The sequence below is a fragment of the Marmota monax genome, unplaced genomic scaffold (genome assembly GCF_021218885.2).
Source record: "Marmota monax isolate L192 unplaced genomic scaffold, Marmota_monax_Labrador192_F-V1.1 WCK01_AAM20220418_F8-fsc00125, whole genome shotgun sequence".
In the NCBI taxonomy this organism is placed as follows: domain Eukaryota; kingdom Metazoa; phylum Chordata; class Mammalia; order Rodentia; family Sciuridae; genus Marmota; species Marmota monax.
The window spans coordinates 5,987,635-6,000,986 of NW_026695235.1; the positions used below are offsets into that span (position 1 = coordinate 5,987,635).

At 49.2% G+C, this 13,352-nt stretch overlaps 1 protein-coding gene across 5 annotated transcripts in view; it reads left to right on the plus strand.

The window, feature by feature from the left end:
* Dop1b (DOP1 leucine zipper like protein B) overlaps nucleotides 1-13,352 on the plus strand; it is a 104,965-nt gene that overhangs the window by 30,265 nt on the left and 61,348 nt on the right. For all 5 annotated transcript variants that reach the window (XR_006850616.2, XM_058577234.1, XM_058577235.1 and 2 more), the window contains exons 5-11: nucleotides 3,881-4,070; nucleotides 6,632-6,730; nucleotides 7,061-7,184; nucleotides 8,561-8,667; nucleotides 8,893-9,007; nucleotides 12,286-12,406; nucleotides 13,126-13,245. Coding sequence is in view for 4 of the 5 variants with exons in the window: in XM_058577234.1 (XP_058433217.1) it covers nucleotides 3,881-4,070; nucleotides 6,632-6,730; nucleotides 7,061-7,184; nucleotides 8,561-8,667; nucleotides 8,893-9,007; nucleotides 12,286-12,406; nucleotides 13,126-13,245 (876 nt within the window). In the remaining variant the exon portion in view is untranslated. The remainder of the gene's footprint in view (nucleotides 1-3,880; nucleotides 4,071-6,631; nucleotides 6,731-7,060; nucleotides 7,185-8,560; nucleotides 8,668-8,892; nucleotides 9,008-12,285; nucleotides 12,407-13,125; nucleotides 13,246-13,352) is intronic.

The window sequence follows — 13,352 nt, forward strand, 5'->3', positions numbered from 1 at the left end:
GGGTATATATGGTAGAGTAGAGCTTCTCTCTTGCGACTGCCAGGAAGCAGAGGGAAAGAGAGTGAGAGAGAGAGAAAGGAAGAGGCCAGGGACTAGGTGTGCCCTTTACCTCCTGCAGTTTCCATCACCTCCAGATAATGCCCCAAGTTGTGAATCCATTGGTGAATTAGTCCACAGATGAGGTCAGCACCCTCATGATCCAGTCACCACCCCAAAGCCCCACACATTGCCACCTTGGGGTCCAAACTTTGAACACATGAGCCTTTGGGGACATTCTGGATCCAGACTGTAACTATATGTAAATAGAGTGTTTTTCCTTGTTCTCTTAATTAATAAATGAGGTGCACTTGAACAGTGGTTAAAGTTGCTTTGCAGTGATATTTCCTGACATTGAACCAAGAGCAGAGTAGCTGCATGAATCATTGAATAGACTTAACTGTCATAGAACACCAAGCCCCAGGGTCTGTTGCACCCAGGAATTATTAGTTATCAGCTTTCCAAGGCAGGCGCTGGTCAAAGGTTCTGGTGCGTGGGAGTACACAGGCACCGTGAACAGGGCGGGCACTGCACAGTCTCCTTTTAGCCTGAGGCAGTTTGCCCACATTTCCTAAAGTGCTTAGGAACTGAGTGGAACACCCAGCAGCCATTGTGTGCAGCCGGGAAAGGTGGGTGGGTGCAAGGGGTCAAAAGTGCATGCTGGTAGACAAAGGACAAGTTAGGTTGGGGCTGGGAGGGCGGGGCCACCCATAAGTGTCCTGCAGGTGGAGACTGTTCCTGGTTTGCACTTTTTAGAGAACCATGGGGATGGAAACCTTGGCTGGTGTTAGGAAGCCTGATTCTCCCTGCTTTCTCACCTTTAGAAGCCTGCAAACTGCCTACACCTGGCCAGAAACCCTTTTTTAAAGTGCCCGTAGAGTAGCTGCGAGCTGTTTTGCTGTTTGGCAGTATCTGGAGATGTTTCTGTCACCCGCGGGTGGAGGCCAGGGGTGCTGAACACCGCTGTGCACACAGCTGCCCCACAGCAACTGGGTATTCAGAGAAGCCCTGACTTGTTTATTCCCTTTTTTGAGATAGGATCTCACTGTGTTGCCCAGGATGGTCTCAGACCCTGGGATCAGCCATCCTCCTGGGTCGCTGTGCCAGCTGAGAAACCTGGTTTAAATGACTGAGCATTTCTTCTGGTCGGGTCCCAGCGCTGTGACGGTGAGCGTGGCTGGTTCTGGGCTTCATTCTCACCCACCCTCAGCCCTGTGTCTGACCCGTGTGGTTCACGATGTAGGACACTGTTGTCACTAAGCTGCCCGTTAAGTGGCAGATGACCACATGGAAGCTGTGCAGTCTGTGACTGTCAGATGGACGAGCGGCTGCAGAGCCAAAGGTGCAAAATGCCATTCCTAGGCCACTCACCCACTTCACGTTGAGCAGAGGTCGTTGTCACTTGAGTGGGCTGTGTCTGCAGGAGGCACAGGACGGCAGCAGCCAGCGTAAATGGGAAGGTGGAATCGTAGGGCTGGGTGTTGGGTTGTTAGAGTTAGTGGCTGGTTTTGAATTAAAACATTGGTTTTGGTTTCTAGGCTATGTGCTCATTTTGTAATTTAGCAGTCAAGATGAGCAGAGGGACTCTAGTTCAGCAGAGAGTTGCTTGGTTTTTAACCTCAGTTATTTTGCTTCCATAGTGAAAACATGTTGTAATTGCTTTTTCCTCCATTGTGATTAAATTGTTAGTACCTTTTAACTTTTTTTAGAATAAAGTAAAACTTAAGGAATAAAGTTACATTTCTTTAATGCAGAAATCTAGCCAGTGTACCCTGAGTATTGGAAAAGGAATGACACACACAGCATTTCCCAGGCTTTTTTAAATTTTATTTTTATTTATTTATTTTTTATAGTTGTTGATAGACCTTTATTTATTTTATGTTTTGCTGAGAATCAAACCCAGTGCCTCACACATGTCAGCCAAGTGTGCCACCGCTGAGCCCCAGCCCTAGCCTTTCCCAGGCTTTTTGATTGTGGAAACCCTTCTCTGTAGAGGGCCTCTAGTGGCTAGTGTTGTGTGGAACGTACTTTGGGCATGCTCTGTTCTAGGCCAAGGGGCTGTGCATGTGGCAATACACAGTGGGGGTATCGGTCTTGTCATGAAGGGATCCCGGAGACACGTGCTCCAGGGGCTTCCTGATTAATCTGCTGCTGTGGAGTCTCCAAATAAGCAGACAGGACCATCCTGTCTGCTCCACACAGAGGCTGCCCAGCAGGCCTGTCCAGGGCACTGTTGACCCATCTCGCCACCTTGACATAATTACAGCCGCCAAGTGGGACTTCTGCCCAGCATTAGAGTTTTTGCTGTGATTTTTTTCTGACCTTGGCAAAGCTAACCTTTATTTGTTTGTTCACCCTTTAATAGATGACCAGTCAATGACTTCAGCCGTGAAACTGTTCTGTGTACTTTTCCTAAACCTTTGGCTGTCCACTTACACCTCACTTTTGTTTTTCTAAGATGATATTGTGGATCATTTCCTACAAATAATTTATGAGACAAAAAGATGCAGACTCATTTTGAGGAGAACAAGATCCATTTTTAATATATAAAGGGTGTAGTCTTTGTATGAAATATTTTTATATACTCTGAACTGATGGTTGAAAAGTGAGCTGCAGGTCGTTGGTGTCATCATGAGTCAGGAGTGGCATTCATCTGATGGTTTCCCCTGCGTCTGTTGTGTGTCACCCCTCAGCAGATAGCAGAGCTGGTGGTCACAGCAGGTGGTGCAGCCTAAGCTGGCCCTGTTCTCCTGCACTGAGTTTTCACACGGGGACTCTCCCATCTCCATGAGGCAGCGGCTTCTGCTCTGTCTCATCACTTAGTATGGACATGCACAGGAGGTGAACTTGTCCTCGGTCCCATAGCCAGGAAGCCTCACAGCAGAAGGGTTGACTCTGGAAAGAGAGCTTCTCGATCATACTGGGCCAATATTGCCATGTCTTCCCGTCTCCCTTGTGAGTAGGAAGCATGTGACAAGTGTAATCCTTGCAGATCATGAGTCAGATCATCATGCGAAACCTCTGCATGGGAATTTGCCTTTGCTGGGTCACTGACAGATGCTGTCACCAGCCTCCAGGTTGTTTTTGGTGCTGACAGGGAGGTTACCTTGCCATCCAGCGGAATGGGGTTGGCTGTGGTCGATGGAAAACAGGCCCTGATCTGCTGATGAGCTTCTCAGGAGGAGATGCTGACTTTGGGTCATGGGGGGCCTAGGTAAAGATAGGAGTCCAGTAACTGTCAGGCCCCAGCACAGGAGCTTCTGAGAGCGCAGTCAGCGTGAGGAGGCGCTATGGGCAGGGTGAAAGAAGACACCACTCCAGGCACAAGGGGTTTGCAGGCTAGCAGAAAGCTGACCAGTTTTGTCCCAGTATTCTGAAGTCAAATGTCACCTGGCACGTTTCTGGCTGTGCCCAGGTTGGGGCCATCTGAACGTTGCCGAGTCTTCTGTCGGTCCCAGCAGCTTTAGTTTGCTGACACACAAATGACTCCTGTGCTTTTCATCAAGTGGCTGATCTGCTGGTGCCCTTTCTGCTGATGGAGCCACCTTTCTTCTCTGTATCCATGGCAAGGCGTGTTGGAGACGGTCTCTGTGCCACCTTGACACGACCCAGCCAGATGTTTCCTGTTGGCCAGGAAGCTGCTCCTCTCGGTGATGTGTTTGTTTTAGCAAATTTAGATTCACCATGGCTGGGTGGACAAACAAGGAAGGGCAAGAGATGGCCACCGCTCAGGACGCTGAGAACAGTGGCGATTCCCCAGCCAGGGTGAGTCTGCTCATGGAGCTGTGCACCGTGCGGTGGGGACAGTGGGACAGACCTCACGGCCTTCATCTCTCACCCCCAGGACAGATGCCCTGCTCCAGAGACTGTCCCTGGTGGTGGGCAGGGAGGTGTTCTATGCTGCCCTATGGGGGAGTGTTCTGGTGAGCCCCTCCATCCGTCTTCCCGCCTCGCTCTTCGTGGTGAGCCACATCAACAGGGACTTGCCCGGCAAGGAGCAGAAGTACATGCTGGGGACCGACTACCAGCTCACGGTGGGTGCTTTGCTTCTCCAGGGGGGTGTGTGGGCATGGCTCTTGTGTGTAGCTTGTCCTGAGGCTGCGAAGGGACGTCAGGAAGCCTTGAGAGAAGTAGAGCATCCCAAGGTTCAGGGGTGTGAGATGAGCTGATCCGCAAGACGAGGGGCGGCACTGTGGCGCTGTGGGTCAAGGACAGTGGTGGATTCCCTTTTTTAAACTCATGCATTAAGGTTTATGCATTCGCATAGGTGATGTTTACACCCTAGGAGTTTCCCGTGGCCTCTCAGCAACAGCGGGTTGCCGTGCTCAGAGGCTCAGAAAACCTCTGCAGGGAGGCTGCTGTGGCTTCCATCTTGATTCCTCCCTGTCCTTTACTGTGGCACACCAACCACCTTTTAGGCTGACACTCCCCCTCCTCCTGCTGCTGTCCCTGCAGCTCTTGGCACTGTTCCTTCGTTTGGCTGCTCTCCAGCCTAAACCACTGGGGTTCTCCAGGTGTCCACCTCCTGGCCCTCCAAGGAAGCTCTCTTCCGTGGAGACAGCAGCATCCCTTCTCAGTAACCTAGGGAATCGCTCTTCCCCACCCACCTCCTGTGAATGGCTTGCTGTCTGTCGCCACCTGGTGGTGGACCCGCACTTTGAACTTAACAGGCAAATAGAATCCACAGGTTTGCAAGAATGACTTAGTCTCTGAGCACATTCCTCTCTTTTTTCTTTTTTCCTCTTTTCACATTTTTTATTGATGCATTAATATTTGTACATAATGAGGGGGCTTCTGTTACTTATTTGTACATGCACACAGTTAACAGTATAATTTGACATATCACTCCCCAGCACTTTCCCTCCTCCTTCCTGGCCTCCTCCCCCAGTCCCTCTCCTCCACTGATCTCTCTTTGATTTTAATGAGATCCCTGCCTCCTCCACGGTTTTTTCTTTTCCTCTCTAGCTTTCACATCAGAGAAAACACGACCCTTGACTTCTGAGTTTGGCTCATTTCACTTCACATAATGGTCTCTAGTTCCATCCATTTTCCTGCAAATGACATAATTTTATTTTTCGACGTGGCTGAATAAAACTCCATTGTGTACATATACCACGTTTTCTTTATCCATTCATCCGATGATGGACACCTGACTGGTCACATAGTCTGGCTGTTGTGCTGCCCTCGGCGTGGGTACTCCTGCGTTGCTGTGATGTGCTGACGGTAATTCTCTAGGATAAGTTCTGAGGAGTGGTATAGCTGGGTCCTATGGGCATGGGTTCCCTGCCTAGTCTTTTGAGGAACCTCCATGCAGATTTCCGTGGTGGTTGTACTAATTTACAATCCTACCATGGTATAAAAGTTCCTTTTTCTCCACATCCTCTCCAGCATTTATTATTTGCATTCTGGATGACTGCCATTCTGACTTGTGTGAGGTGAAATCATGGTGTAGTTTTGATGTGCATTTCCCTAACTTCTGATGTGTTGAACATTTTTTCATGTATTTCTCGGCCATTTGTATTTCTCCTTCTGAAAAGTGTCTGTTTGGTTCATTTCCCTTTTGTTCCTGTGAGCTTGTTCCTCTGTGGATGGTAGTGCTCCCTCACAGGGTATTTCTGTTGACGAAGTGGATGAAAATCACCTTGCCTGGTGGCTGGAATGTGGGAGACACATCCTAAGCCTCCTTCCTTCCTGCCCTGTCAGTGTTTCTTTCTCTCCATTTTCATGGCTCTGCTTTGGCTGCTCAGGTTTTGCTCTACCATCAAAATGTAATTTTCTAACTGATTTCTACTCATCCTGTCCTCGTCAGTTGCCAAGAGTTTTGCTTTACTAAAACATGGTTTTGTTAATATCTGTCCTATGCCGTTAAGATGTCTGACTTCCTCTTGCTTACAGAGAAGGTCCAACTCGAATTTTCTGAGTCGGCTCCCAGTTGCCACTCACCTGCTCCCCTCAGGCCCTCTGCCCTCCGCAGGGCTGCCCACGGGGCCTGGTCGTGAGGCTGTTTGCCCGGCCAGCTCCCTCCTCGTGACTCGCAACTTCCTCTCACCCTTCCTCCGCACAGAACTCAGTGTGGCTGCTTCCTGTCCTTGGAGCCTAGCTTCCAGTTCTCCCCAGTGGAAAGGGCTTTCCTCCTCCTCTTCTGGACCCTCATGGCTTTTCACGATACATTGTCTTTGGCTTTTAGCTCTGACGCAGGTGTATTATCGCTGTCTGTATTCAGAAATGACACTTGAAGTAGGTATTGATTATCTGGAATCCACTGGATCATGTCTTCTGAGTTTTCATTTAGTGCAAGGTTCCTGTCGGATCCTCTCTGGGATCACAGAGTTTGAGATCTCAGAGCTGACCATCTGGTTGATGTCCCTGCAGCCCTCGTGGAGCAGGCGTGGTCCGCGCTGGGCATCTTCCCCATGTCACTTAACCCCTACCCCCTAGATATCCAGCCCCTACCGTCCTGACCTACAGCTTGTTCTATTCTGCATGCTCTAATGCGGTGTCGTCAAAGGGTTACTTCATTTTTATGACTATAAAGGACAGCCTGCAAAGGATGTCACATGTCGTTGGAACAAACTGTGTCATTTATCATTTATAGGTGAAATCACTATGTGCATCCTTGTTGGACTCTAATGTTCTTGTACAGAGAAATAATCTGGAGATTGTTCTCTTCTTCTTCCCATTTTATTCCTGTCTGGTAAGTCGTGTGGGTCCTTCTGGACAAGTCCCTGCCACTTCGCAGGCACAGGAGTTGGGCATAAGGCTCAAGCATTGTCTAGTGAGAGCAGAGCTCGGGGCCCCTGCATCATCACTGTTTGCTTTCTGCCAATTAAAGGCCTTTGTTTGTTTTTGTAGGATGGTGTTTCCATAGCAATTATCAATTAGCTTCTTTCCAAGGGTGACGTGGAAATATCCACCTCTTTTGAGAACTGCCCTTGGGGTGGGTGGTGAAGGAAGGGCTGCGTGTCAGAGCCAGCGGTTGCTGTGTCAGTCCCTTGCAGTAAGGTCTTCTCTGTCCTTCTAACAGGATTCCAACGAGAGAGCCATTCCCCTGCTCAGATGGGACATCGTGCACATTCTCTCAGCCGCCACCCAGACCCTGCTGAGAAGGGACATGTCTCTCAACAGAAGACTCTATGCCTGGCTGCTGGGTACGCAGTATTCAGAGTCAGGGGGCACAGAACCTCCTAGCACAGACTTGGGGATGAGTTTCAGTCTTGGTGATGTTTCTGAGTCAGAGTGAGGAAAGATGCCAAGATGCCACACTAAGTATAGCACTGGTCAGTCAAGGGCTGCTTCCCACACACAGCTTGGGTTCTTTGCAGCTTTTTTTTTTAAAAAAAGGGAAATTAGTGGGATTTTCAAAATGCCAAGTGAATTCCATTTTCCATTTCAAGAGCTTGAAATACCACACACAAAAAAAATTGTAGCTGAATCTCACTGAATTAGCAGCCTATTCTAAAGAAAAGTGTCACAGAATGAGGGTGTATATGGAGAAAGCCCACAAATACTGGAATATGTGTAAATAACAGAGAAGGTCTCGTAAATGGGACGCCTGGGGAGGCGTTGGTAACTTTGGAGCGCACAAAGCCACTGGGCTGAGTTTCTGTGTAGGAGCATGTGTGTCCCTAGGCGGTCTGTGGACTCTTAGGCAAAGTGCCCGGGACTATTGGTCAGAAAGCTTCCCAGGCACAGAGCCCAGGAGATCAGAGGACTGAAGGTAGCCCTTCTATGAACTTCATAGAGTCCCTTCTTCATGTCCCTAAGGAAAGGTAATTCGAGAAGCCATTGTGACTGAGCACCATTGCTTTTGTTCACCATTAGTGCATGACCTTATCACACCCAAGTCAGGAAGTCCTCTGGGTTGCTCTTCCCTTTACCTCCCTAGGTACATAACCTCCAACAGATGTTGCAAGAAGCTTACTAAGGACTCATGATGGCCAGGGCTCTTTCAGGATGTGTAGCGGAAGGCTCCTCTGTTAAATGCATATTCCATGGATAGTGAGGACTCCAGACCATCCCCAGCTGTGTCCCAGGAGCCCCAGATTCTTAATCATCTTGTGAGGACAGTGCTTGTCCTTGGCCTGAGGACCTCGTGGACTGCCATGCCTCAGAATGAGGGTGTATAGTGCATCCACAGAAATGCCAGCACCTCACGGGGTGCTGGACAAGTGGAGGCAGGTTTAGAAAGCAGTCCTCCTTCTGGCACATACTTGCAGTTACACTTGTCCCCGGCAGGGTGGATCCCTGGGACAAACGGAGATGGAATCTGCCTGCCTGATGCTCAGTCACCCCACTGTCAGGAGGTGTGGAGCTGGGTGTTGCTCAGAGTGGAGCTCACGTCTCGCACGCAGGAGGCCCTGGGTTCCATCCCCAGCACTGGGGGAAATGATGTGGCTTGATCTGATTTGGGAGTTCTATTGGAGGAGTTCTGTTTTTAAAGATATCAGTGTCTGGGACTTTTGTCCACTGAAGTCCTATAAAAGCATAGGTCTCTTTACTGTTTGTGATGTGTGTTCTTTTATAGGTTCAGACATTAAGGGAAACACCATTGTGCCGGAATCTAAAATCTCTTCTTACGAAGACCAGTCTTCTTATTTTTTTGAAAAATATTCCAAGGATCTCTTAGTTGAGGTAAAGGACATTTCTGGAAAGCTGACCCCTTTTGGGGCATTCCTCATCAGGACTCTGTCGCGGGTTTCTCTGTGAGACTTCACGGTGGCCCTTGCCACGGGGCTGGGAGGACCATGGTGTGTCTATATGCCGGGGAAGGGTTCTCTCTCCCAGTGTTTAGCAGTTAGGACAACCGAATGTCGTGCTTAACCATACGCAATGTCCTAGTGTGTGGCTTTTAAACAGAGTCTGGCTGAGATACTGCATCAGAAGTTTTTAGACGCTGACACGGAGGACCGTCACCACGCCTACCTGAAGCCCTTCCGCATCCTCGTCAGTCTGCTTGACAAGCCAGAAATAGGTAACGTTGGTAACATGTGGACCACCTGTTTTCAGAGAATTAAAATACAGTGAGGACGAGGACGATCACTGTGTTGTTTTGACGATACTCTAGTCTTTGGAATCTGGAAGCCGGGAGGTTTGGTTCTCTCCCCCAGGCTGCCTGGAGGTCTTGCCAGTGGTTGGACTGTTTTTCTTACGGCTCCTGTGTGTGCAGGCGCCTGTGCCACTGGAGCCTGTAGAGATTTGCTCCTGAGGAACATTTTGTCTCAGGGTCCTGCTCCGGAGTACTTGGGCTTTACTTTCAGCTAAGTAGGGGAGCACCTGCCTTGTATTTCTGCTTTGTGACCATGAACACATCACTGAGTGAAATGAAAGCATTTTACCCTGAAATGATGGCGGTCGAACCAGGCTGGGCTCCCTGAGGACCTCCTCCTACTCTCCGCAGCCCTGTGAGCATCGGCGGAGATGCCCTCTCTCTGGCCTTTTCAAAACATTCTCTGCAGTATCCATTCACTGTCCGATCTGACTGGTCACTTGAGCCCGGGACAGGGAAGCTCTTCCTCTTCTCGTCGCACTGCCAGCCCCACAGTGTCCTGCAGGTGCCTGCCCCTGCCCCCTGCTTGCAGAGAACAGGAGCCAGGACATTCTGGTGGTGCTTATCTCTCTGGTCTCAGGAGGGAGGCCCTTCCTTTATTCGTTGAGTCTGTTACAAAGCCTCTGCTGTGTGGCAAGGGCCGTGTCAGGCTCTGTGGGTGCACAAGAGAGGTTGGAGGCTCCTTACCCAGATGGATGGAGGGCACCCTGAGGTCCTGGAGTGTCTGTACTGTTTTTGATGACTTGCCCACACTGGCCTCACTTTCAGTCCTCCCCCCTCAGCCTCCCCAGTGGCTGGGATTACAGGCATGAGCCAGCACTCCTGCCTTGTTTTGTTTATTTTAAATAATGACGGTAGCTGACAATTTTTGAGCAATTATTTTGTGCCAGGTGATTTGCACACATTGTTTTTTCCTGCCACACTGGGGATTGAATCCAGGGGCACTCTACCACTAAGCTACATCCCTAGTGCTTTTTAATTTTTTATTTTGAGACAGAGCATTGATAAGTTGCCTAGGTGGCTTCCAACTTTCAATTCTGAGACTGCCTCAGTCTCCCAAATAGTTGGGATCACAGTTGGGTGCCGCTCTGCCCCGTTGCATATATCGTTTAATCCATTGTGTCCTGTAATCCATCTTGTATATGGGACACCTATAAACACTTAAATTGAGCAGTTTTTATAGGATTTTATAGTGTCCTCTATGAATGCCATGGTGGGACATGGTGGGTTTTAACACATCTCCGTACCTCCTAAGAAGGGGGGTTCTCTCGTGATACCCATTTTGCATAGGGAGAGCCTGAGGTTGAGCCAGTTGAGCTGCTTGTCCAAGGCTTCCCAGAGGCCCAAGCTCTCCTGATCAGACCCTGCTGCTGGCCTGGGTACACTGGGACCAGCCATCCCTGAGATGCTTCCTGTGCCACAAAAGGAACTTTGCCTCCACTGTGGCTCCAGCCACTGTCAACCAAACCCAAGCGTGAGGTGGTCTGTTCTTCCCAGCTCTGCCCTTTACGCACTACCTCTGCTGTCTGTGCACTGCTCAGATTCCTGTTACTCTCCCTCCCCTGCCAACCTTCCTCTGTGACTGTGGAATAACTGCACTCTCCAAAGCCACAAGTTTAGACTAAAACTGAAGCCGGTTGTGTTGATGTGCTGGGGGCTTGGGCAAGTACTCAAGTAGCTCAGCGTTTTGGAGCTGTGTGTTTTATGTCCAAGCCATGCGCCTTGTGAGCCAAGTAACTGTTGCTGCTACTCTCTGGATCTCCAGGTCGTATTTTCTGGAAGGGGACCGATGTCCAGTCATAACAGCCACTAATTTGCTGGCCTGATGACTTGGTTGTCTGAGGGACAGCGTTCACAGGGGGTGAGGAAGGAGATGTTATGGAGCTGGAAGGCACAGCACAGCCTTCCAGTCTCTCTGTCCTCTCAGCACCTGGGCTTTTAGCCATATCTGACCTCCTCCTCCAAGAGCAGGAATGACAAATCGCCTTTGTTTTGTAAGAGACATTTGGCATTCTTACGCCAAAGATAAGATATATACAAGGTTTATCTTGGAGATAGTTTTCTCAGAGGCACATCTTTTGACTTTGTTACAGCTCAGTGGTAGGGTGTGCTTAGTGTCTACAACCCCCAGTGCCACAAAACCAGGGTAGGGGAGATTAGATCAATCTACTAATTGCTTTTTGTACAGTGGTGTTGACAGACTTTCATATTCTATGAATTGACATGTGTCCATCCCTCTGAATATGTGGGGAGGTGTTAATCCCCCAGCTGCCTACCCGATGGCTGCTGTAGCAGAATGTCCTGTCCAATGTACTGCCTGACTGGCAGAAAGCTGTTTGACGTGCAGCTACTGCTAGGCCACTGAGCTATGTTCCCAGCCCTGGTTATTTTTTGTTTTGAGACAGTATCACTAAGTTTCCAAGGCTAACCTTGAACTTGGGATCCTCCTGCCTCTGCCTCCTGAGTCACTGGGATCACAGGTGTGCACTATCACGCCCAGCTAGTGCAGTTCTTTTGTGGATCTTTATAGGCTTTTCAGGACTGGGGTTATTTCTTTTGCATTATTTTGGCTCATGATAGAAGATAGGGAAGAACTGAGGATAGGGAAGTGGCCCTCCTTGGCGGTTATTTCTGTTGAGTAACACGTCTGGCCATGCTGTTTGTGCACTCTTGGAACATGTCACGGGCAGCTGGCCTGCACCTAGCAGAAGCTGGCTTGGGCAACTTGCCTAGGCTCTCTGTGCCCCAGTCACCTTAGGTGTCCTCGGGAACAACAGTAGAGCACTGTGTGTGTGGCAGTGGTGAGGATTCAGGAAGGTCTTCATGTGAAATGCCAACAGCAGAGTCCCCACAAAGCAAGCTCGACAGAGGTGCTGGCTTTTTTCATCAATGTCATCCCCTAGTCAAAGTTGTCATTCTCACCCCTTAAGTTATGTTGCTGTGTGATCTGGAGTTAAAGGCCCATATATAGGGTTACTCTATGTTTTATGTGTGTTGCATATGATTTTTTAAATTTTTTTTTAGTTGTCATTGGACACAATACCTTCATTATATTTATTTATTTTTATGTGGTGCTGAGGATCTAACCCAGTGCCTTGAACGTGCTAGGCAAGCGCTCTACCACTGAGCCACAACCCCAGCCCCTTGCATGTGATTTTTAAAGGATTTTTAGTCCTTCTCTGACCATTTTCTTTTGATTACAGGGCCTCAAGTGGTTGAGAGTTTGTTTCTCGAAGTCATCAGAGCCTTTTATTCTTACTGTAGAGATGCCCTTGGCTCTGACCTTAAGCTCAGCTACACTCAGAGTGGAAATCTACTGATAAGGTATGGATATGGCCTCTAACCTCACATGTCTTCCTCCCTCCCAGAACCCAAATTTTCTTTTTCTCTGCAGTTCACTGTAAGTCGTAACATGCTAGAGACAGTGGACATGGAGCAGGCTGGGTCACTTGTGACAACAGTCCATGCTCTTAAGTCAGTCAACACAAATTGATTGTTCCCCACTGAGTCCAGTGAATAATGAGAAGGAGTTTGGTCCCTTCCCTGGCCTGGGTGTGCAGATGGTGTTCACTGATGAAATGTGCAAATTGTGCAACAAAGGCAGCTTGATCCAGGGTGGCACATGGCAAGTCCCGCACAGGGAGAAGAGCAGAGGGAGGATGATGGGGAGGAAGTCCAGACGTGGGCCGGTGGACTGAGGCAGGACACCAAGGGCAGAGTCCGAATGCTGAGGCAGAGGGATGGAGTTTGGGGACAACAGGCACCTTGGCTTCGAGTGTGTGGTTACCTGTGACCCCTGTGTCTTGTTCTTGTGCCACCACACCCAGTTAGAACTCATCTTTTCCCCCTGCAGTCTCACACTGCTGGGCAAGCACCCTACCACTGAGCCCCTGAACAACAATATTTTTAATCTTGATTAGAATTTGTCAGCCTCTGTGGAAATACCTCATAAATGGAGAAATCTATTACAACTTTGCAGATTCAGTGTTCCTGCAACTTGGGGCTTTTCATAGGTGTGTCCCCTTTCTCCCCTCCTTTTACAGCACAATCAAAGAGAACAGAAATGCCTCTGAGATTGTGAAGACAGTGAACTTGCTCGTCTCCTCCCTCAGCACGGACTTCCTGTGGGATTACATGATGAGGTGTTTTGAGGAATGCTTCAGGTAAGCAGGTGTGGCACATGTAGGAAGCTAGGCAGGTGTCACGGCTCTGGGCTGCTCATAAGAGCTGAAGTCGGGTGGTCTCTCCTGAGCTTCAGCATTCAGCCAAA